Source organism: Mastigoproctus giganteus, chromosome 11 (genome assembly GCF_048544385.1).
Source record: "Mastigoproctus giganteus isolate SK-2022 chromosome 11, ASM4854438v1, whole genome shotgun sequence".
NCBI lineage: Eukaryota > Metazoa > Arthropoda > Arachnida > Uropygi > Thelyphonidae > Mastigoproctus > Mastigoproctus giganteus.
In genome coordinates this window covers 124581044-124606103 of record NC_143585.1, presented here as the reverse complement: position 1 = coordinate 124606103, position 25060 = coordinate 124581044, and the positions used below count along the sequence as shown (strand labels likewise).

Sequence of the window (25060 nt, the reverse complement as noted above, 5' to 3'; positions counted from 1 at the left end):
TTTCACCATAATATCCCACTATAGGTATTATCACAAATTCAATAAGATCTAGTTTACTAACCATTTATGATAGATTAAAAATTTATGACATGATAGACTAAAAAAACTTATTATATTTACACCACCCGAATAATTACATTCATCTGCCATGCTGTCTTATGTCTGTTAATTGCACGTGTTCTATGGTCGATTTGTCTGTTTGCTGTACGAAAAACCCCAGTTTCTGGGGGAAAAAACCTTGCTATCTACGCCTGAGACCAACTAACTCAGCCACGGAGTGAAAAAAGCCCACTAAAGTTCCTCGTGTCATCGACGGGATTCAAACCCGGGCCTTTTCCACCTGGTGTGGGGAGGATGGGGTCGATACCACTGTGCTACCGTGCAGACGATAGATTGCACTAACAGAACAGCCCAACAAACAGGTGACTGCTAATTGTTTTATGGTTGTGACCTCCAGAAATCCGACCAAATTGCTTGGTATGGTCGCAGACAATCGTAGGGTAATCTCCAGTGCTGCGGTCTCCTGCCCCGATTAAACGGCATGCTGTCCCAATTAAGCGAAGTAAACCCTAGCTATTTTCTCGACTGGGTTCTGTCTTTTAAGATTTGCTCCAAATAAACGGCTGCCCTGATTAACCGGTGGCCCAAATAACCGGAATCAACTGTATCAAAATTATTTTCTCTATCCAAATCCTTTGTTACTGCTTTACAGTATCCAGTCAAATAGATCAGACAAGTTCACTCCTTAAAAAAAATCCATGCTGTAAGAGTAATATAGCTACACTCCTGTCCAGATCGTCCTGCATCACTTCAACCAGCGACTCCATTATTTTCCCTGGAAAAGAAGTTAAGTAATGGGCCTGTAAATACTCATGTCACCCTTTGTGAATTGAGAATACATTCGCACATCGCCAATCCACAGAAACTTTCTATAATCCAAAGAAGTTCCCATAATTATAGGTAAGGGTTGCTTACTAACTTTGCTATCTCCGGTAATATATAAGGATAGATTCCATTTACCCCATGGGCCTTTTTGTTATGTTCAGCTTAAATTTCTCTTCCACTTTCCTTTCACTTATCACAAAATCCTTCTGTTCCCTGTTAGAATTTTATAAACTTCTGGTGTCCTCTTCCCTAAAGAATTCCTCATATGTGAATGTAGATTGTTGTTTGTTTGGGAATTTATTAGGTGCATCAGCATCTGTGTCCACAGTGTTCCAGTGAATGTAGATACAAAATACTTATTCTGTTTGTCAGCAACTTGAGCAGGATCATCAGTTAAACCAATGACATCAAATGGAACAATGTGATTCAACACATTCCTTTTATAGTTTACAGAAGTAAAGAAATCTAATCTATTTTACTTTAGATCCTTTTCCTAAGTCTTCTCATACTCTGCCTTAGCTTGCCTAATGTCCTTTGTCACTTGATTGCAGACTAGTTTATATCTGCTGTAGGACTTTGAATCACCTGACAATTTATATGCATCCCATACATTTTTTTATTCTCTGCCACAGTCTACTTCACCTGACATCCGTTTAAGTCTTTGCCTTGAACAGTATTTCTTAACTGATATTAAAAACCTAGTAACTTCTGTGTTTATTTCTTTGAAATCATCCCATTTAGAATTTGCTGTTGGTAGTTTCATCAGTTGGTCCCACCGCATAGAATTTAAGAACTGTCTGTTTTGCTTTCATGAAGGTGTCTACAATATAGACACCTTCACGAAAGCAAAAGCTCTTTGTGCATTAAGAACCTGCAGGTTCTTAATGCACAAAGAATAGTAACCAGATGTCCTGGATTATGCTGGACAGTCCCATATTTCAGTCGTTTGACCCACATTGCAAACCATCCCAAAAAATATCCCGGATTGGACGTGTAGCCTCCATACTTAATGGCAAACATAATGCAAATCATTTGCATTATGTCTGCCATTAAGCCGCGAACCAAAAGGTACAACAGAAAGAGTTTTTTCAATAGTAAATAAGCTGTGGATGTCAACAAAAACAGCTGACCGTAGAAACGCTGAAAGCAATACTACAAGTTACGTGCAATTTTGCTAATTCTTGTGAAGAATTTTATGAATAAATAGCAAATAATGAAGAATTATTTTAAATTCACTCAGCGAAAAAATACATTTAATTATATTATTTAATCTCTCTCTCTTGTTTTTATCATTAAAGGAAGTATGTATTTTTATTATTATTTCACAGAAAAAAACCTAATCTTTTTTCACTAAACAAAAATTGATTAAAAACATGACCTCTCTAATAAGAAGTGAATTTTTTTTCACTTCTAATTACAATTATTTTTCTCAGTTCACATCCTTCACGCAACCTTCTGTTTGTTAAGCAGCGTAACATGAGGGGTAACATATACTGAATTTCAGCCTTTCAGTGGGAAAAAAAAAAAAAAAAAAAAAAATATATATATATATATATAAAATATTGGTAAAAATAAGATGTAATGAAATTTTTGAAAGTGTAAGCAAACAAGAAAAGGTATTAAAAAATTAAAAATATTAAACATTATGGATCTGGGGTACTACTAGTTATAGCAGAAAAAACTGGCAACCATAATGAAATACACTTGGTCGTCGACTTACGACCTATGCGACTTACGACCGGCCACACTTACGACCACAAAAAATTTGATTTTGTAAATTTCATTTGTATTAATTTTTACATTAATTTTAGATTGTATTTTTGTGTTTACAGTACATTATGTACAGTATTATTTTTCAAATTATGACAATACTGTATATGTAATTATAGATCGTAGTTTTGTATTTTTTATAAACAGTATGAATAATAAACCAATTAAAATGTACAGAGCGTTTGAATTTAACCTCCTAGAGAGAGATAGCCTAGGCGTAGAAACGAAGTAAAAGATAAAAGCATTACTGTATTTAAAATGAAAAATAAAAGATGATAAAAATAAATTATAAAGATAATAAAAAGATTAGAAAGGTTAAAAAATACTGTTAATAAATATATGGCCGACATACGACCAGATCGACTTACGACCTGTCAGTCAGAACAGAAGTCGGTCGTAAGTCGACGACCAACTGTATAGACGAATATATTGTTATCAGTGTATTAGGTGGAGGCGCTGAACTGTCAGGTGTAATTACCATGGTAAAATTGAGACACATGCAAGGTAAAAACAGAATACCTGAAATAAAATAAAATTAAGGTTTAACATAAAAATAAATGATAGTACCTAAAGTCGTGGGTCCTAGGATCCACTTAGGTACTATCATTTATTTTTAATAAATCTAATAATAATAATCTATCATAATAATCTATCATTTATTTTTAATAAATCTAATTTAATACTATCATTTATTTTTATATTAAACCTTAATTTTACTTTTATTTTATTTTGGGTATTCTGTTTTTACCTTGCATGTGTTCTCAATTTTTTCATGGTAATTACACCTGACAGTTCAGCACTTCCACCTAATGCACTGATAACAATATATTAGTCTATATATATATATATATATATATATATATATAAAAAATATAATATATATATATATATATAAAAAATATAATATATATTATATATAAAGGGGTGGTTTACATTCCAAGTGCCTGAGGAAGTAGAAGATGTATGGCCATGAGGGAGAATGTTAATTTTCACTAACTTTTGCTAATTTTCTCCAAAAGTCTCTAATCTTCCTTAAATTTACATTAATTTTGTTGTTTTTTGTATGTATCTATATATATTATATATAGATACATATAAAAAACCTTGCCTTATATTATATATATAAGGCAATCCATACCAGGGCTAGATTTATATATAAATAGCAGGTTGGTCGGGGTAACTACAAACCTGATGCTCCCAAGTAGTACCATAATTTTAAAAAGTAATATATATATATATATATATTTTTTTTTTTTTTTTTTTTAAGAAGTTTATTTCATTTTAGTTTAATTTGGATGTGAATATTTTTTATAAATAAAAATTTTTTTTTTAAATGTGTATAGTTTCTTGGGGGGGTTAACTCCACCCCTATAGATGTTCCGCATTGGGATGCTAAGGATCTGGTCACTAATAAATAATCACTGCTGATAATCATATCAAGAGTATTGCTTCTTCTTGTCTAATGTGCAGCTGTAGAAAACAGTAATCCAATAAATCCACAAGTCTACCTAATATGTCAGTATCTGGAACATACCCATTATAAAACATTCTGATTTACTGGCCCAATCTATTTCTCTGTACAGTTGTTCATTATACTCAACTCAATCATTAAGCCTGTAACACATTACTATTCTCATTTTTCTCTTCCCAGCATTCACACTACACTAAATGGAATCAAAATTGCACTAGCCATCCATGTCAACTAGATGCACTGCCTTACTTTGATTTTACACAAAATCAAAGGAAGTGCATCCAGTTGACATGGGTGGACAGTGCAATGTTTAATCAGTTTGGTGTGACATAAGCAAGGAAAAAGCAAAATTGAAAGTATGATTGTGTTATAGGGCTAATGACTGATGAGTACAACAAACACCAATAAGGAGAAATAGAGTGGGCCAATAAATTAGAGTGTCATATAATGGGAGATTTTTAACTTCCCAGATATTAACTGGAACTTGTGTGATGGTCACCCACACACTAGCAAGACTTTTGTGGATTTATTGGATGATTGTTTTCTACAGCAGCATATTCAAGAGGCAACCAGAGGGAATAAATACTCTTGATCTGATTATCAGCAGTGATTGTTCATGCATTAAGAATCTGAAGATAAAAGAACAACTTGGTGGCAGCAATCACAATGTACTGATATGTGATTTACTTAAAGATAACCTACCATCAGGTGTAAAGGGAAGGGTTCATAGTTTCGTAAAGGTGACTACTGTGGTCTCAGAGATTTTTTAGGTTCTATACAGTGAGACCAACTGAAGCATTCATGGGAAGCATTCCAGGAATTAATCTTGGAAGCATACTAGACTTCTCATAGCAACTAAGAAATACTAATCAACATTAAAGCCTAAATTGATGTCAGATGAACTAGTGAGACTCGTGGCAGAGAAGAAAAATGCATGGGATGCACATAAATTATCAGAAGACACAGAAGCCTATAGCAGACATAAGCTAGTCTATAATAAGCATTAGTAGAGGCATAGGATGCAAGAAAGCAAGCTTATACAGCATCAGCTATAAAAAAAAAAAAAAAAAAAAAAATTATTATTTCAAACCATTCACTCTAAAAGTGTCCAGCTCTTTCCTGAATTTATTTAAGCTATCAACTTTCACAACAGATGGAAGTTTGTTCCAGCAATCAACCACCTGTTGGCTAAAGGCAAATTTCCAAACATGTATTCTACAACTATCCTTCGTCAATTTGAAATTATGCCCCTCAGGTTTGTAATCTGAGCAAGAATCCCATCAGTATTAAGCCTGCTCAACCCATTCAATGCCTTATAAACCTCAATCACATCACCTTGCAGGACCTAGTCTCCAGACTCTGCAATTTGCAGAATTTAAGCCTTTCTTGGTCAGAGTACCCCTTCATTATCCTCACCAATCTTGTTGCACTTCTCTGTACTCTTTCTAGCAACTCTACATCCTTCCCAAAGTAAGGCCTCCAGACCTGTATACAGTAATCAAGGCATGGCCTGACCATTGCCTTATACAAAGAAATAATCACTATTTCTCCCTACTAGCAAAATTCCTGTATATCATTGACAAAACCCATGAGCTGTACTGGCAGCCTGGCTATACTGCTCAGAAACCCTAGTATCTGACTTCACAGATATCTCCAGGTATTTTTTCATTCTCTACCACCCTAAGTATAGTACCACACATTTGGTAGGTTGGTATGTAAATCAGAATGTCTTTTAATGGGGGATTTTAACTTTCCAGACATTGACTAGAACTTGTGGGTTGGTCACTTGCACACTAGCAAGACCTTTTGTGGATTTATTGTACGACTGTTTTCTTCAGCAACATGTTCATGAAGCAACCAGAGGGAGTAATACTCTATTGATTATCAGCAGTGATTCTTCACTGAGGCAGTGTTAGATGGGTCAGAAAAATGCTAGCTTGGAGGGATTCACAGACTAATAGATTAAAGGTAGACATGGGCAGAGGTGAAAGTGATTCTTGCATTATTTCTATTCAAATGAGCAGCAGCCTAAAAAGCAAGGTACTGGGGATTTCAGGGACTGCTGGGAGTGATCATGGAACAGGTAAATACATGAGTTGTGTTAGGGTAACTAAGAGTAATAATAGGTGTATGTATACTTGCATATACACCAATGCTAGAAGTATAGTAAATAAATTTGATGAATTTGAAGTGCTGGTCAAGACATCAAAAGCAGATATTGTTGGGATATCAGAGACATGATGCCACATGGTTAAAAGTCGTGCAGAATTTGAATTTGGAGAGTACAATGTGCACAAAGGATTTAAAGGTCACCTGTATTTAAAAAAGGTGCTTTACTTTTTCTCAACTTTCTGCAACAATCTACAAAAAATCCATGCCATTCTTCGCTAGAAAATTCTCTTTTGTTAGTGACTGGAGGAAAATTATATATTTTGCAACTTTTTAATCTGAAAAAAAACGGTTAAAGTTTGACACTTTGACGGTATTCTTAATTTTTTTTTTTTCCTTATTAATTATTGTTAATTTGACATTTATTTAGTAAGAAAAATTTTTACAAAATATTTTTGTTGAGTATGATAATTTTTGCTGTAGTGTTGCTACAGACCGAGGATACTGCCTCGTGCAATTCTCAGTTTCTGGTTTTAACAGGTTAGAACAGGTTTCTGGCATGTTTCACTCAGTTGCGCTGCTGCAATAGGTACCATATATATATATAGTGCTGAATTCAAAGGTGATGAAAGTGTTACAGTATGAAATCTTTTGGTTTTGTGCGCAAATGCTTAAATCTAATTTCTTTTAACAGATTTAGCTAGAGTTACTAAACCCTTTCAAAATGGATGTTTTTAAAAAGAAGCAGAAACGAACACGAGGAAAAAAATTATGCATTAACACTACCTTTGCAGTCATCTGATTTAGACCTACACATTTCAAATGCAAAGAAACAAAAAAAAATTAAACAGCATGCATTTCAGTCCTCTTTGGAATATGCTTATTTGGTAATAGATAATAGTAGTAGAACTGGTGTAATTTGCTTATTTTGTCAGGCGTGTTTGGTTGGTTATCGGAAGTCGAATTGTGAAAGACATTACCAAACATGCCGTAGGAATTTTCATGAAGCTTTTCATAAATTTAGTGATATTATAAAAGCTAAACTTCAAGAAAAAAACAAACTTGAAAGACTCATCAACCGGTGCAATACCACCACTTTGCTTATTGGAAGCTTGAAATGGTGGAACCCATGTTTAGTCTCTAGAGCTAAGTTCCGGTCAACCCTTCCCTATCTCTTCCATCATGCAGTATGATTAATGACTTTTGAGGTTATGATGAACACTGTGGCAAGATCCAATATTCCTTACATTTCGAGGATACAGCTCTAAAACGGTGTTCGCAGGCCGGCTGCTAGTTAGTACACCGGACCGAACATATTGGTAACTCCCTAGGAGGCTTCTGGATCAGCTAGTGTATAATCTTGCTACCTCTACTCTGCCAGATAGTGACTGGAGGGAGTCTGAGTAGTGCGTATGCGGGGAGCATTGTCGAGGCCACGTTATGTCAAGGATCTGGGTATATTCTTACCATGTGTACGCCATATCCAAAAATTTCATTACTTCATACAGCATGTCCCACCCACTTTTTCTTACTATTGAATACACCATGAATTGTCAAACTAATAGAGCAAGCTTATCTGCGAAAAGATCTAAACCTCCCAAGCACTTCCTGATTCATTTCACAAATATACGTGGTCTCAATTCTAATCTCAACGATGTCCATTTCCACTTGCAGTCTACCAAACCCCATGTACTTTTTCTGACAGAATCTCAGTTATCGGTTGATTCAACTACTGCTCATCTCAGATTCCCAAATTATTCTCTGTATGATTCCTTTCGCGTCAAAGGTGGTACTTGTGCATATGTCCATTCTGATATTCCCTGTCAGAGACTTGGCAATTTGAAATCTCCTCTCTTGGATCTTCTCTGGTTTAAAATCTCTCTACCTCATTGTGTCAAATTCATCTGTTGTCACCGTTCTCCCAACTCCACTAATCACTTGGAGCTCTTTGACTTCCTCTCTTTGCAACTTGACTTTCTCCAGTCCAACTTTCCTAACATTGTGGTAATTTTCCTTGGTGATTTTAATGTTCACAACTCCAGCTGGCTTCCATTTTCTAGTCACACCGACCCAACTGGTCGAGATGCTGAGGCTTTTGCAATTACTAATGACCTTGCACAGATTGTTCATTTACCTGCAAGGATACCGGACAATCCTAATCATACAGCCAATACGCTTGATCTTTTTCTCACAAACAACCCTTCTAAGAACACGGTCGAAGTGAGAGGTCCTTTAGGCACCTCAGATCACAACTTGGTGATTGTCTCCTCTCCAATGGAACCTTTATCTCATGGCTATTCCCAACCTCGTGTTGTTTGGCATTACAAGAATGCTCCTGTCAGACGCAACTTACAGTCCGTCATTTCCTGGTTGATTGTCCCTTACATTCAACCATCCGGTCAAACACTTTTCAGTCTCTCTCTAAATTGAATATATCACCTGATTTATCACGCATCTTAGGAAATGAAGCAAATATTGAAGAACTTTTATTATATCTAAAACATATTGGTTTGTATGGAAGCATATAACGTAATTTCTCTAACAATATGCTTTTTGCCAATTAACGCTGAAGAGACACAATTTGGCCTTAGTAGCCCTTGTGTCGTTAAACCGAACAACAACAACAATTACAAGAATGCAAAATGGGATGACCTGCGAGACGTCATTTCTTCTTTTCCTTGGTCGGATTACTGTTTCAAAACTTCTGGCGTCAACGTTTGCTCAGATTGTGTCAGTGAAATTATTCTTGCAGGAATGGAATCCTTTATCCCACACTCCACTTTAAAATCTCGTCCTTTATCTAAACCTTGGTTTTCCAATAAATGTGCTAAGGCTGTTCAAGAAAAGAATGTTGCATATCGTAATTGGCTTGTTTCTAATTCTCCAGTTTCATTTTCTGCATACACCAAAGCACGCAACAATTGTAAAGCAGTTATTAATCAATCCAAATTAGAGTTTGAACAGGCTAAGAGTAGAAAACTTGCTTCTTGCTCTAATGGTAGCCAAGCATTCTGGTCTCTTGCCAAATGCTATTGGCCGCAACTTTTGCCCATCTCTGCTACCACCTCTGTCCAAACCAGATGGTTCTGTTGTCACTTCAGCCAAGGATAAAGCTCACCTGCTAGCATCCCATTTTTCTTCCACTCATGTATTAATGATCCTGGTAAAACACCTCCCACCATTCCCAACATGCTCCATTCAATGCCCCCGGTGGTCTTCCATCAAATGGATGTCAGAAGGATTTTGACGAATCTTGATGCTAAGAAAGCTCCAGGTCCTGATGGTATTTCTCCACTTGTTCTCAAAACCTGTGCTCCTGAACTTACTCATATTCTTTGCCGCCTTTTTCACTTTCTTATTCCAAAGGTGTTTTTCCTTCTGCTTGGAAATTTGCTCATATCCAGCCAGTTCCTAAAAAGGGTGACAAATCCCTCCCATCCAATTATCGTCCGATTGCAATTACTTCTACTCTTTCTAAAGTAATGGAGAAATCAATTAACCGCAAACTCTTAAACTACCTAGAAACCTTCCGTCTGATCAACGATCGCCAGTATGGATTCCGTCAGTGTCAATCCACTGGTGATATTCTGGCTTATGTTACCCATTTATAGACTAATTCAATGGAAAGGTTTGGTGAAACACAAGTAGTTGCTCTTGACATCTCAAAGGCTTTTGATCATGTTTGGCATAAAGGTCTTCTAAACAAGCTTCCATCTTATGGTTTGCCAACTGTTTTTAGTAATTGGTTATCCAGTTTTCTCTCTGATCTCTCACTGAGGGTGATGGTAGATGGCTCTCTGTCTTCAAACTTCTCCACTAATGCCGGTGTCCCCCAAGGTTCAGTTCTTTCCCCCACTCTTTTTCTCTTGTATATTAATGACCTTCTTCCATTGACTGGAAATCCTATCCATAGTTTTGCCGATGATAGCACATTGGATTCCACTTTCCATTTTGAGAAATCTTGTCCTGCTCAATCAGCTTCAACTTCTCAAAAATCTGCTACCAATTCCTTAAATGCCGATCTTCAGGTAATTCTCCAGTGGGGCAAAGACAACTTAGTTGATTTCAACCCTTCTAAAACTCAGTCTTGTCTTATATCTCACAAAAAGGATTCTTCTGCTCCTATGCTTATCTTTAGTGACACTACAATTTCTAGGCAAAATGATATATCTCTTCTGGGGATTACCCTGACTTCTAATCTCCCTTGGCACAAGCACATTACAAATCTCTTTTTCAATTCTGGGGTTCTTCCGACTGCAAATAATTTCCTTTATTACAAAGAGAAGCATTCAAAGTACTTTCTATGTTTGGATCAACATACACATGTGAAAGTGCTTTTTCATCACATTTGGGAGAAAATTTGCGATTATCTCTTCATAATGGAGAAATTAATTTCAAAGGTTTAGCATTATCTCTTCAAAGTCAAGGTTCACACTGATGTGATAATAAATATTAGCACCCAAAAATTTTAACTGAGAAATATAATTCTTGTATGCATAATACGGCAAAAAATTATTAAAAAAATGCATTTTTAATCTTTAAGAAAAAAAAAAAATTTATATTTTAATATGTGGTGCTCGCACATATTGTAAGCTGCAAAACTTTGCTCACTTAAAGCAAAAGGTTAAGAACCCCTGCCCTAGGGGAACAAGGAAAAATGATCATTATATCGATCGTTCATAAACTCAGCAACAAAACATAAACTCAGCAACAAAACAAGTAAAAGCTTGAATATTTATTGTGATTCTACTAATGCAATATAGTATAATCTTATTTATAATATGTACTACAGTATTAAACAAGAAAATTATTATTGTAAATTCTGCATTGATTGTAGAGTGCAGTATGGTGGAATTTACAATTAAATTGTAAATTGCACTGTATAGGCTACATACCTATCAAGACTAACGAGAGAATGGTTTCATACTTTAAAATAATCTGTAAAAACACGCTGTTTCAATGGTAGAGCATGTTGAGAATTATGAAGGTGTGGAATAACAGTTATTTCACTTTCGCAGTTGGAAAAAAAAAAAAAAAAAAATGTACAAGTTCTAATCCTTGATGAGCATCTTTCACTAAAACTTCTTCAACCACAGTAGGTTCCTCATATTCATCACTACAAATTTCACAGGATTCCATTATGTCTGCAATGGGTTACCCTTCATTCATGCATATTCTGAAACATTCAACGTCTGCATCCACTTCTACGTAATCTTTGAAGCTTAAGTTTTCCTGAAAGTTTAGGAGATGATGCATATATATTTCTTCCCTATTAATTGGCTATTCTTTGCAATTAATTGAGGAAGAAGCGTAAGAAAATTTATACATTACATCATTCAAGGCAGTAAATCTAGCATGTTTGAAGCAGTTGGCAAACTGCTTTTTCATCAACTTCAGCCCATGCTGAAACATACAAATACATTGCCTGCAAGATTTCAATTTCACATTGAATTTTTCTTTCAAGAGATGGCACAATTTTGTTTAATAGCATTCTTTGGTAATTTTTCTTAAAACACTGGTTTACACCTTGATCAAGTGGCTGAAGAACTGATGTCATATTTGGTGGTTGTTACTGGGCAGTGATTGCGTGTAGATCATTTACTTGACAATGAGGGGTGCAGTTATCAAAAACAGCAAAATTTTTCTATTCCTCTCACCCATCCTGCAATCTAAGTCTGATCCATTCTTCGTAGATTTGTAATGTCATCCATACCTTTTGGTTTTCTCAATACAGTCGGTAATGTCTTCACACCTTTAAAGCATTGAGGCTTCTGGGCTTTCCCAATGATTAAAAGAGGAAGCTTCTGTGCCAGACATGTTTGCTGCTAGGAGAACGGTAACTGTTGTTTGGTCTTTTCTGCCACTACATTTCTCACTTTTAAATAAGTGTTTTATCCAGTTACAATTCAAAAGAGTCCAGTTTTGTCAGCACTGAAGATGTCATTGTGGTCATTTTTTTGCTGCCTCGTGATTTTTTTTTTTTTTTTCTTCAAAGCAGGATTCAAACTCAAGTTCACTGCATTTGTGGTCCAAGCATTGTAACCACTGGGCTAACTACACCCCTTATTATTATGGTTGATCTTGTAAGGTGATAGAACAGCTTAATGACCAGGAACAACCAACAACATCCCAGAAAGAAGGGGTGTTTGACAGACCTCGCTGAACAACACAAGGTGAGTCAGAACCTGAGCAATCATTTCCAGGAAAACACAGCACCAATCTACCAAGCCATAAGGAAGACAGACAAACAGCACACACCACTCAACAAGGAGACCCTGACATAGGCAGAAGAAACAGACAGAAGGTACTCTTGGCAAACACTACAATAATCTCCATCAAGACTACATATATAAGATGACTACTAGCAGGAGGCTCATCCCTGAGACTGAAGGATTCATGCTCATTATACATAACAAGGAAATCAACACCAGCAACTACAAGAAATACATCACCAAGGACCCTGGAGTGACAGATGACTTGTTGACGATACCACTTGGTCCAGAAACAATTCAGCAAATCACTCTCAGGATAAAGGGCTATCATGCAGACAGAGTACATTCATAGACATGACCAGATCACCGGAATAATACATCAGAAGCTAGTACAAAAATACCAGTTGATCAACGAAAGCATGCCATATTATAAGTAGAAAACCCAGACCATACTAGAGATCCAATACTCACAAACTATACTGGGACTGCAGCATAAAGGACACAATCCCACACAACAGACTGGACACAATCCCACACAACAGACTAGACACAATCCCACACAACAGACTAGACACAATCCCACACAACAAGAAGGGAATGGCTACCTACCTGATGGACACAGTGGTGCCCAACACAAGCAATCCCCAGAAAATATACGAGGAAAAGATCAGGACATACACAAACCTAAAGCAGAAAGTCAAAGAAATGTGGCATAAAACAAGTAATAACCATCCCAGTCTCTATATCAACCACAGGCATGGTGGCAAAGAACCTACCTGAAACTAGCAGCAGTAGGCCTTGCAGAGAACACTTACATGGAACTCTAGAAAGCTGCACTCCTGAATATCTGTAAGACAGTCAGATAGTTCCTCAACCAATAATAGTAACTGGACATAACAACCACCTCATGTACTAGTATCCATTGTGGATTGGGAAAGACCCATTAGAAGTAAAAAAAAAAAAAAAAAACAATAATAATAATCTGAACACAGTAAATTCATGCTAACATCTTAAACTGTAATCCAGAAAGCCTTGTCAGATTATACATGAAGTATAACATATGAACCTCATTACAAAAGCACAAATAGCTGAATAAATAATAACAGTCTAACTCTGCATTGAGAAAATAAGTAGACCAAGTTAATTATTTTGGACATTTTTAACAGAATCAAATGTAACAGACATGGAGGTCTAACTAGCCTTACCAATATACAGAGTATGCCTTTGGAACTTCCCTGATTTTAAATGTCTTGCAAAAGAAAACCCAGTGCACTAGGAAATGTTAACTTTTATTGGGAAAGAAAATTCAAACAGCTTATAATAAAAAAGTCAGACTTCTACACGAGCTCCTTTGGTGCAACAATTTCCAAACGCTACTATTTTAAACCAGGTTTGCTCCAACGTAGCTGCACTGATCGTGGCAACTGCTTGCACAATGCATGTACATAAGGTGTCAATATTAGACACCTTGTTGGAATAGTCTTTCACATAAGTAATTTAAGGGAGTTATATCAGGTTAATGGTCCAGGAATGTGTTCATTCACAGCAGTGTGAACTTGCAAGCTCCAATGAAGTCATGATCCATCTTGCTGAAAGATTATGTTGGGCTGCATTACTGTTGTACAATCTGAGGAAACATTGTTTTCCATCATGTCTAGCTATGCGATTACTGCAATGGTATCCTCCAAGAAGAAGAATGGTCTGATAATCACATCCTTCATAGGACCACACGACACCACACCACACATTCACTCTTGGATTCGGTGCAAGTTTTCGGAACCCCATATTTCAACACTGGGTCAGTTAGAATTTCGCATTTTGGGAAAAGTTAACTCGACTAGAAAACAAAACATGACTCAAGAAATAGTGGTTTTGGTTGATGCAATCAACAATATCAGTAGTGAACTTTTGTCACTTTAGTTTGTAACTCTGCTTGATTTTTTTGAACCATTTGCACTTTATAAGCATAGAAACACAGCCACTTGTGTACAACCTTGTGCAGAGTTACACAGAGAATGTTCATTTCCCTTGATGAATGACTTATTGATTTCTGCAGGGAACAAAAAAACACAGTGCATACCTTTTCAACTCACCCTTCAGAGACACTTAGATTACCTCCATGCTGCTTCTACAATGCTACCAGTGTTCAAAATGTCTGGTACCATCTCAGTGTAGACTCTGAACACATCTAAATTGCCTTTATACTGTACTGTGACAATAGATTTGCTTTCTGCAAACATCACTACAGTCTGCGCTTTCTCTTACACTGGCACTATTTTTACACAAATGACAGCAGCACATTTCAAAACATCAAAAATTAAACTTGACCGCTATGTTGACACGTACAACACATGAATTTTAACCAACTTTTAAAATCAAGGATGTTCAAAAGGGGCACCCTGTACCTAACAACATACTTATGAATTTGACATTACTGATCAAATCATCTAATACAGATATTGTAGAGATATTAGAGACATGGCATCAGTCAGATATAAAGGATTCAGGATTTGAATATGGAATACAATGTGTGCAGAAAGGACAGGATGAGAGGGGAATTATGCTCTTAGTTAAGAAGCAAAAATCTAAGACAGTGCAGCCATTGCATATGGGTGGCTAGTGCAATGTTGAGTGGTTTGGTGTGACAAACACTGAAAAGCAAAAATGAGAGTAGGAATGTGTTACAGGCCTAATGACTCTGATTAGTATAACAAACAACCGTACGGAGAAACAGAGTGGGACAGTAAATCATAATGTCTTAAAATGGGAGTTTAACTGGAATTGACTGGAACTTGTGGGTTTGTCACTTGCATAGTAGCAAGACTTGTGGTTTTACTGGATGATTGTTAACTACAAAAGTTAGAGAGGGGCAATGAGAGAAAACAATACTCTTGATCTGATTATCAGCAGTGGTCCTTCATGCATTAAGAAGCTGCAGACAGAAGACCCATTAGGTGGCAGTTATAATGTATTGATGTGAGATTTATTTTAAGATGTAACTAATGTCAAAGACAAGGAAATCAGCTTTTGCTTTCATACATGTGATTACAGTGGTAACAGACAGTTTTAAAAATTCTATATAGTGGGACCAACTGGTTTTAGCACTCAAGACAGTTTTTCCCCATGACCTTTACTGACTGATTCTACTCCAACATAATCATTAACAAAAATATTAAGTCATACATTATTTCTATATAATAAAAAACATAAAAGCATTTTACTTTCTTTGTTCTGTTTCACTATCAAATGATGAATCATATTCTCCTCCATAATGAACCTACAGATAAAAAAATGTTTTGATTACATTAAAATTGTTTTAGTTAAAAAAAATAAATATATAATATATAGTATAGTATAACTTGCGTCTATGTTAGATTGCAAGATAAATAAATCAAGTAGAATGTTGAAAATGTCAATAATTTGAAACGTCAATAATACAAAAGAGCCAGCATTTAATTTTTTTTTGATGCCGGTGCCATAAAATAATTGCAGTGAGCACCAGTCGTTGTGATCATGTTTACGAATTGAATTTTGATTCTATTAAACAGCAAATCTAAGAATAGAAAGAGGAACATTATCCAGACTATAAAAATGAAGATATAAAGCACAAATTTATCATTTTATTTCACCTTGCCAATTAACAAAATTAAATGATACGTGAAAATCGGAAGAATATTATCCACAGGTTAGCAAAATAAAAATAAATTTACGCTTATGTATATTCCTTAATTAATATACATACAGTACTAACTAACCATAACACTTTGTAATCTGATATTTCTGTTCACTGACTTTTTTTTTTTTTTTTTTGGGTTCTAAAATTTAAAACAGTAAAAAAGAAAAGGGGGTCGATAAATAACATGCAGATATTGCAACTAACAATATGTGCAAGTGAAATACGAAGTAAAAAATGTTTACGAAGTTTATATATAGGAATGAAGAGATTCTGAACACTTACTGTACTGAAGTAATAGTTGTCATCTTTTAAAAGGGAGAAGAAATTTTTAACAATTAAATTGAAAATTGAGATTTTAAACAGACTTTCAAAGGGAGAAAGTGGGTCTTTATTAGCAAGATTTTACAAGGTTGGAAAGTCAACCATAACAGAAATTAACAACAAGGAAAAAAAGTTTGCTCAAAACCCGATTCAGATGAAATTGGAAAAAAAAAAAAAAAACCCTACAAGAACACCAATGATCCATCCTTCCAACATGCTGTTTGTTGGTGTTGTCTGGGAGCATCAGCAGCTAAGGACATATTGCTCCATGTATACCGTCTGTAAATTGAGTGTTCTGTGGTTGATTTTCTGTTTGCTGGACAAAAAACCCAAGTTTCAGAGAGAGAAACAATGCTACCTTCTCCTGAGACCAACGAACTCAACCACGTTGTGAAAAAGGCCCATAATTTCTTCCATCATCGACAGGACTCAAACTCAGGTCTTTTACACATAGGGTGGGGAGGACAGTGATTCTACCAACTGTACCACCCACGAGGGCTAGATATGAGCAACAAGCTGAAAACTGTCCAACTCCACTACTCTTGCTGAAAAGAGTGTGAGATCAGGTCAGCAAAGAAACGAAGTTCAAAAATGGTGCAGCAAAAAATAAGTAATTTTTTTCATTAAAGGCCTATACGTGTGTTATTGTGACTGAAAGTTCCATTTGTTTTGTTAATTATGAATAAAAATATGTAAGTACAACTTAATGTTTTTATTTCTAAACTTACTAAATCTCTTTTTTTTTTTCGTCTCTAGAACTGTATTTTTGGTAAGTTCGAAAATCCGATCAAATTGGAAGTCCGAACTACCCCAGTCCCAATTAGTTCAGATTATCAACACTACTGTAAATAAATTTCCTGTTTATACTGCATAGATAGTTCTCGAGAGAGAGAGAGTACAAGAAATAGCATATTTAGTAATTATGGAATTGCAGTCACTCAAATCACTCACTATAATCAATTATGAATAGCAATCAGACAATACCATCGTCTGAAAATGTTTCAATATCAACAGAGAGCGGTTAAAACTTATGGGCAAAATCTTCACCCTACAAAACCAACTCCAACAATATGCTCTAACAGATTGAATCCTGTTGAAAGCACAGGGCCTTTTCAACTTATTACTCATTTCAAGAGGTCTCAGTGTGAATTCTGACGAAGACTGAAGAAATTCTTAAAGGCCTCTTCAATCAGCGCCATGGTTGGATGATCTAAATAAGGGGGAATAAGGTACTTCCCTGTAAATGATTCCATTCAGTCTGCTCAACATGCATAGGCCATAAGCTTTTCTTTTAGGTAGCATACAGATATAAACACATGAACACTTCTACAGACAGTACGCAGAGCAACGTGAACTAAGATGTGCTAAACAACCAACGGCAACCAAGAACTAAATTTGCCAATTTGATCATTTTCCTAAACAATGCAGGAAAATGGGTGGTGCAATATAAGACTGCAGAATATGGGATGTTTGAATGTACAAGTGTTACTTATTTGTAGATAGCATTAATCCCAAGATGGCCATTTTGGTGCTTCCTGACACCTCAACAGTAGACAGCTGGCATCTCAAATACAACACCTAACAAAGCAGTGACAATATTAAACTCACACGAAGAGAGATTTTTTTGTGGGCTAAAAAAAAACAAGTTGATATCAATAATGGATTACTTCTGCATTTAACTCACATTAAATCTTATCTGATTAAACTAGCATTGAATTCGGCCCAGACACAATGGGTTGGAATATATGATAAGAACCTTTTCAATGAACCCGACAGCCCTGGAGAGTGTACGAAGCTCATAGGTAAAATTCTTATATGTATGTTGTATTCTCATTAACAGCAGAATGTTTTTATAGGGATGGGATACACTTAAATAGATGGAGGGGGGAGCTAAGTACATTTGCTGATGCTATTGAGGAGGTCAGAAAACTGCTAGCCTTGGGACTAGCATTGGATCAGTCTCCAGCCTAGATTTAGATGTACACTAATCAGTGGCGGATTTAGCACTCGAGAGGCCCCAGGCACAATTCAGTTTTGAGGCCCTCCCCTCTAAATATTTTCGGTACCACTACAGTGTGCATTCTACGAGCATATTTTTACTGCAGCACGCGCTCTAGATTTGGTGTTGCGGTTTTAATCATTTTGGTTGCGCAATTCTTTCATACATATTTTATTAATTGGGAATTAAAAATTAATTACCAATTATCACTTGCTATAAATGTTACGCCTTGTCAAACAATTCAGTTTTGATAAATACAAGAGTTTAAATAAATACATAAAAACTAATGAGACTTGTGACAGAGAAGAAAAATGCATGGGATGCATAAAAATTATCAAGCGACTCAGAAGCCTATGGCAGATATAAGCTAGTCTGTAATCAGGTCACAAAGGAGGTTAGGCAGGTGAAGGCGGATTACGAGAAATCTTTGGCAAAAGATGCTAAGAAAAACAGCAAGGATTTCTTTACTAATATAAACACTAAAAGGAAGGGGATGAATCTGATTGGTCCACTCGATATCGATGGTTCAACTGTTGATGATCCTGCTCAGATAGCAAAGAAACTGAATGAGTATTTTGCATCTACATTCACACATGAGGAGTTATTAAGGTTTGAAAAGGCCAGAATGTTATCAAATTGTAGCAGGGTGCTTAATGATTCTGTAATAATTGAGAGCAAAGTGGAGGAGAAATTGTTGAAGTAAAACATAAGAAAGGCACCTGGGGTGGATGGGATCTATCCAATTATATTAAAGGAGGCGGCAAAGCAACTAAGCAAACCCTTAGCCATAACTATGAGAGCATCCTTGGACTCAGGGGAGGTCCCCATGGACTGTAGAAGTGCAGATGTATCCCAAATTCACAAAGGGGATCAAAGGGTGACAAGTAATTACAGACCTAACTTCTGTTCAGGGTAAAATAATGGAGTCACTGGTTAAAGATGCATTGCAGGATCATCTAGACAAGACTGCAACAATAATTCAGACACAGCATGGCTTTGTTAAGGGAAAGTCTTGTCTGACAAATTTGATAGGATATTATGATGTGGTTACAAAGGAACTGGATGCAAAAAATATTTTTGATATCATATATTTGGATTTCAGGAAAGCTTTTGACACTTGCACATGGACTATTGTATAAATTGGAGCAGAATGGTATTAAGGGTAAGTTGCTACAATGAATAAAAGGATGGTTGAGTGGGAGAAGCCAGAGGGTGGTAATTAATGGGTGCTGCTCTTCGTGGACTAATGTTATTAGTGGAGTCCCTCAGGATTCAGTGTTGGGTCCATTGTTGTTTTCTATATTTATCAATGATATTGATGAAAGTATATGAGGCTTAGTGTCAAAGTTTGCAGATGATGCAAAGGTTGGCAGGGTTGTTAATGACAGTAATGGCAGTGTGCTACTGCAACAGGATCTAGATAATTTGGGCAGATGGGGTAGGAAGTGGCAACTGAAGTTTAACTTTGACAAATGCAAAGTACTGCATATGGGTAGAAGTAACCCCCAGACAAACGTACCAACTGAGTGGTACTACACTTTTGTTGGTAGAAAATTAGCATTAGCATTAGTAGAGGCATTTGATGCAAGAAAGCAAGCTTATGCAGCATCAGCCAAAAAAAAAAAAAAAACCCACTTCCACTTCACCCCTCTGTTCGTTCAAAATACCTGTCCAGCTGAGCCTTAAACTTATTTAGGCCATCAACCTCCACTACAAGGGATGGAAGTCTGTTCCACCAACCAACCACCCGCTGGCTAAAGGCAAATTTCCGCACGTCTATCCTACATCTGTCTTTCCTCAATTTGAATTTATGCCCTCTCAGGTGATTATTCTGAGCTAGAGGAAGAATCCCATCAGCATTGAACATGCTCAAACCATTCAAGGCTTTATACACCTCTATCAGATCACCTCGCTGGTGCCTAGTCTCCAGACACTGTAATTTGCAAAACTTAAGCCTTTCTTCGTAAGGCACCCCTTTGTTCCATTCACTAATCTTGTTGCTCATCTCTGTACTCGTTCCAGCAGCTCTACATCCTTCTTGAAATGAGGCCTCCAGACCTGTATACAGTACTCTAGGTGTGGCCTGACCATTGCCTTATACAAGGGAATAATCACCTCCTTATCCCTGCTGGAAAAATTCCTGTATATCATTGACAATACTCCATGAGCTACTCTTGCAGCCCGTCTGCACTGCTCAGAGAACTTCATATCTGCCTGCACAACCAGCCCCAAGTCCCTTTCATTCTCTACCACTGTCAGTGTAGTACCACAGAGTTGATACGTTGCTCTGGTGTTGCTGTTTCCCATGTGTAGTACTTTACATTTGTCAATGTTAAACTTCATTTGCCACCTCTCAGCCCATCTGCTCAACCTTTCCAGATCCTGTTGCAGCAGCATAGTGTCAGTAGTGTCCTTGACAACCCTGCCAACCTTTGTATCATCTGCAAACTTGGACATTAAGCTTGATATACCATCATCAATATCATTTATAAATACAGAAAACAATAATGGACCCAACACTGAGCCCTGAGGGACTCCACTAATAACATTAGTCCACGATGAGCAGTGTCCATTGATTACCACTCTCTGTCTTCTGCCCCTCAACCACCCCTTTATCCATAGCAGCAATTTGTCTCCAATGTCACACTGCTCCAATTTGTGTAGCAGTCTTCCATGTGCAACAGTATCAAAAGCCTTTCCAAGGCTCCAAGTATATAATATCAAAGCTATTCCCTGCATCCAGCCTTTCCAAGATCCAAGTATATAATATCAAAGCTATTCCCTGCATCCTGTTCTTTTGTGACTGCATCATAATATCCAATCAAATTGGTCAGGCAAGACTTCCCCTTAATAAAACCATGCTGTGTCCGAGCTATAACTGAAGTCTTGTCTAAATGATCCTGCAGTGCTTCTTTAACCAGTGCCTCCATTAATTTTCCTGGAACAGAAGTTAAGCTCACAGGTCTATAATTACTTGTGTCAGCCTTTGATCCTCCTTTGTGAATTGGGGTCACATTTGCACATTTCCAGTCTATGGGTACATCCCCTGAGTCCAAGGAAGCTCTCATAATTATGGCTAAGGGTTTGCTTACTTCCTTTGCTGCCTCCTTTAATATAACTGGATAGATCCCATCCACCCCGGGTGCCTTTCTTGTGTTTATCTTCAACAGTTTCTCCTCCACTTTACTCCCAGTTATTTCAAGATTCTGTAGCTTACTGCTAGAGTTGAATACACCTCTGGCATTCCCCTCGCTGAATAACTCCTCATGTGTGAATGTCGATGCAAAATATTCATTTAGTTTGTTAGCTACCTGAGCAGGGTCATCAACAGTTGACCCATCAATATCAAGTGGACCAATCTGATTCATCCCTTTCCTTCTAGAGTTTACATAAGTAAAGAACTCTTTGCTGTTTTTCTTTGCATCCCTTGCCAAGGATTTCTCGTAATCTGCCTTCGCCTGCCTAACCTCCTTTGTAACTTGGTTGCATATCAACTTGTATCTATCATAGGCTTCTGTGTCATGTGTTAATTTATAAGTATCCCATGCATTTTTCTTCTCTGCCATATGCCTCATTAGTTCATCTGACATCCATTTTGGCCTAAACCTTGAACAATATTTCTTCGTTGGTATGTAAAGCCTAGTAGCTTCCAAGATTAATTCTTTGAATGCTTCCCGTTTTGAATTTGCTGTTGGTAACATCATCAGTTGGTCCCACTGTATAGAATTTAAATACTGTCTCAGTCCATCGTAGTCGCCTTTACGGAAGCAATAACCCTTCCTTTTATCCCTAATGGTAGTTACCTCTTTGAGTAAATCCCACTTCAGCACACTGTGATCACTGCCACCTAGTGGTTCATTTATCTGCAGATTCTTAATGCATGAAGAATCACAGCTGATAATCAAATCAAGAGTATTACTCCCTCTAGTTGCCTCCCGAACATGCTGATGTAGAAAACAATCATCCAATAAATCCACAAAAGGCCTGCTAGTGTGTGAGTGACCAGCCCCCAAATTCCAGTCAATATCTGGGAAATTAAAATCTCCCATTATAAGACACTCTGATTTACTGGCCCACTCTATTTCCCTGTACAGTTTCTTATTATACTCATCAGAGTCATTAGGCCTATAGCACACTCCTACTCTCAATTTTGATCTCCCAATGCTTATGTCACACCAAACTGACTCAACACTGCACTGTCCAGCGATGTCGACTGGCTTCACTTCCTTGGTTTTTATGTGTTTCTTAACTAATAGCATAACCCCTCCCCCCCCTTCCTAGCCTTTCTGTAGACGCTGTACTCCCCAAATTCCAGTTCTGCATCCCTTATATCTGTGTGAAAGAAAAATGAGAAATGAAAGATGAGAAAAAAAAAGAGAAATGAAAAAGACCTGGGAATAATTGTGCAGTCAGATATGAAGTTTTCTGAGCAATGCAGATAGGCTGCCAGGGTAGGTCATGGGGTTTTGTCAATGATATATAGGAATTTTGCTAGCATGGAGGAGGTGGTGATTGTCTCCCTCTGTATAAGGAAATGGTCAGGCCGCACCTTGAGTACTGCGTACAGGTCTGGAGGCCTCATTTTAGAAAGGATGTAGATTTGCTTGAGTGTGTGCAGAGAAGGGCAACAAGATTGGTGAAGGGAATGAAGGGATCCTCTTACCAAGAAAGGCTTAAGTTCTGCAAATTGCATTGGCTAGAGACTAGGCACCTGCGAGGTGATCTGATTGAGGTGTATAAGGCCTTGAACGGGTTGAGCACGCTGAATTCTGATTTACTGAATTCATTCAAGGCTTAAAAACAACTCAATCACATTTCTCCCCAGGCACCTAGTCTTGAGATGCTGCAATTTGCAGAATGAAGCCTTTCTAGGTGAAGACACACTTTTGTTCCCTTCACCAGTCTGTTTCTCTTCTCTGTCATCTTTCCTAAAGTGAGGCCTGCAGAGAAGATACATCTTTCCTAAAGTGAGGCCTGCAGACCTCACTTTATATACAGTAGTCAAGATGCAGCTTATGGCTTTACACAAAGAGATAATTACCATGTTACCCCTGCTAGCAAAAGTAGTATTGAAAACAACACTTGCCTTGAGATACTAAATCACTGTCTTTTTTCGATAAGATAAGAATTAACTGTGATCGAGTGTTGGCTATCATGCTGGACTAAAAAAAAGATTTAATATAAAAAATAAGTTACTTAATTTACACCCTGAATCAGTAAATAAGTCATGATTCATATTTAAAAAAAAAAAAAAGTAATAACGTTTGTGAGCAAATTCTAAAAATTTCTCTGCTCATTCATTTTTCCTGCTAACGGATGACAACAAACATAATATCCAGTGTTTCAGCTACAATGTGTATATATTAATATCTAGGAAAAAATTAAATCGCCGGATTTGTATTGGTACAATTTTAACGAAGTTTGGGCTAGAAAAATTTTTCTCAAAAACCCAAATATAAAACTTTATGAAAATCCGCCCAATTAGGAGTCAAGTTTTTACATGGGAACGGACACGCAAACGAACAGACATTGTGAAGACAATAAGAGTGTGATGCAATATATGTTAACGCGCCTAAAAATAGGTTTCAAATTTTGTAGTCAAAAATAATCCATGATACCAGTCAATGGTTAATAAAATATTTTAAATTTGTTAGTTTTAATTAAGATATATAATTTTGCAAGGTATTAATTCTTTCAATATCTGTGGTACTCAATTTGAAATTATTTTTCTAATTTTAAGTTTACCCTGTATCTAAGAGACGCTTCCTGCCTATTTAAATATACGGATAAGAATACGGTAAACAAATTCCTAATAACGATGGCCCTGAATTTCATAATCAAATTAAAAATTCTGCGATTAATACATTAACGCTTCCATAAATTGTATATACCTCCAGAAGATTAAATGGCACTGGATCACTCATCTTTGAAACAAAAATTAAACTCAAGCATAGTTTTTAAATTCTGCAGAACGAAACCAAACCGACCAAAATCACCACCTAACTACTGACAACCTCAACCCAAAACTTCCCTACCTCGCTTAGAGAAAAAATCCCTATACATGTATATTTACTAAGCTATTCATAGCGACCCCTCAGATTAAATAAGAGAAATAGTGGTTATAAAGACAGTTTATAAAATGATTGTACAGTGCAGTGAGATTATTTATAAATTACATATAGATAGACGGTAACTACTCTATGGTCGGTAATTACCATATACAGTAACACGTACACACATATAAATATATATAGTGAACGAATCCACTGTGGTTCAGACAGAAGTTTCGTTGAAGGATGCTCGTCGAAGCTTAGAACTCGTACAGCGTGTTTTTCAAATATATATATCGCGAAGTTCGAACTTGTACATAGTGTTTTTCAAATACATACATGTATATTTGAAAAAAAAAAAGATGTATAAGTTCTAAGCTTCGATGAGCATCCTTCAACGAAACTTCTGTCTCAACCACATATGCATATCTTGAAATACGCAATTCCGTATTCCACTTCTGTGAGCTCCGAAACACATTTCCCTCTAAATTTAGACGCACATTCACAAAAATTTCTTCACTAGGATTGAGCTGTTCTACACGATTACTAGACAACACAACATATGAC

General features: G+C 36.7%; 1 protein-coding gene across 2 annotated transcripts in view; it reads right to left on the bottom strand.

The window, feature by feature from the left end:
* The window catches only part of LOC150078414 (protein FRA10AC1 homolog), a 165710-nt gene extending 141230 nt beyond the window's left edge, over positions 1-24480 (bottom strand). For both annotated transcript variants that reach the window (XM_090384731.1, XM_090384732.1), the window contains exons 1-2: positions 24335-24480; positions 15669-15724 (exon numbers count right to left, since the gene is read on the bottom strand). In XM_090384731.1, coding sequence (XP_090240857.1) covers positions 15669-15724; positions 24335-24367 — 89 coding nt within the window. In that variant the 5' untranslated portion in view covers positions 24368-24480. The remainder of the gene's footprint in view (positions 1-15668; positions 15725-24334) is intronic.
* Positions 24481-25060: the final 580 nt, after the last annotated feature.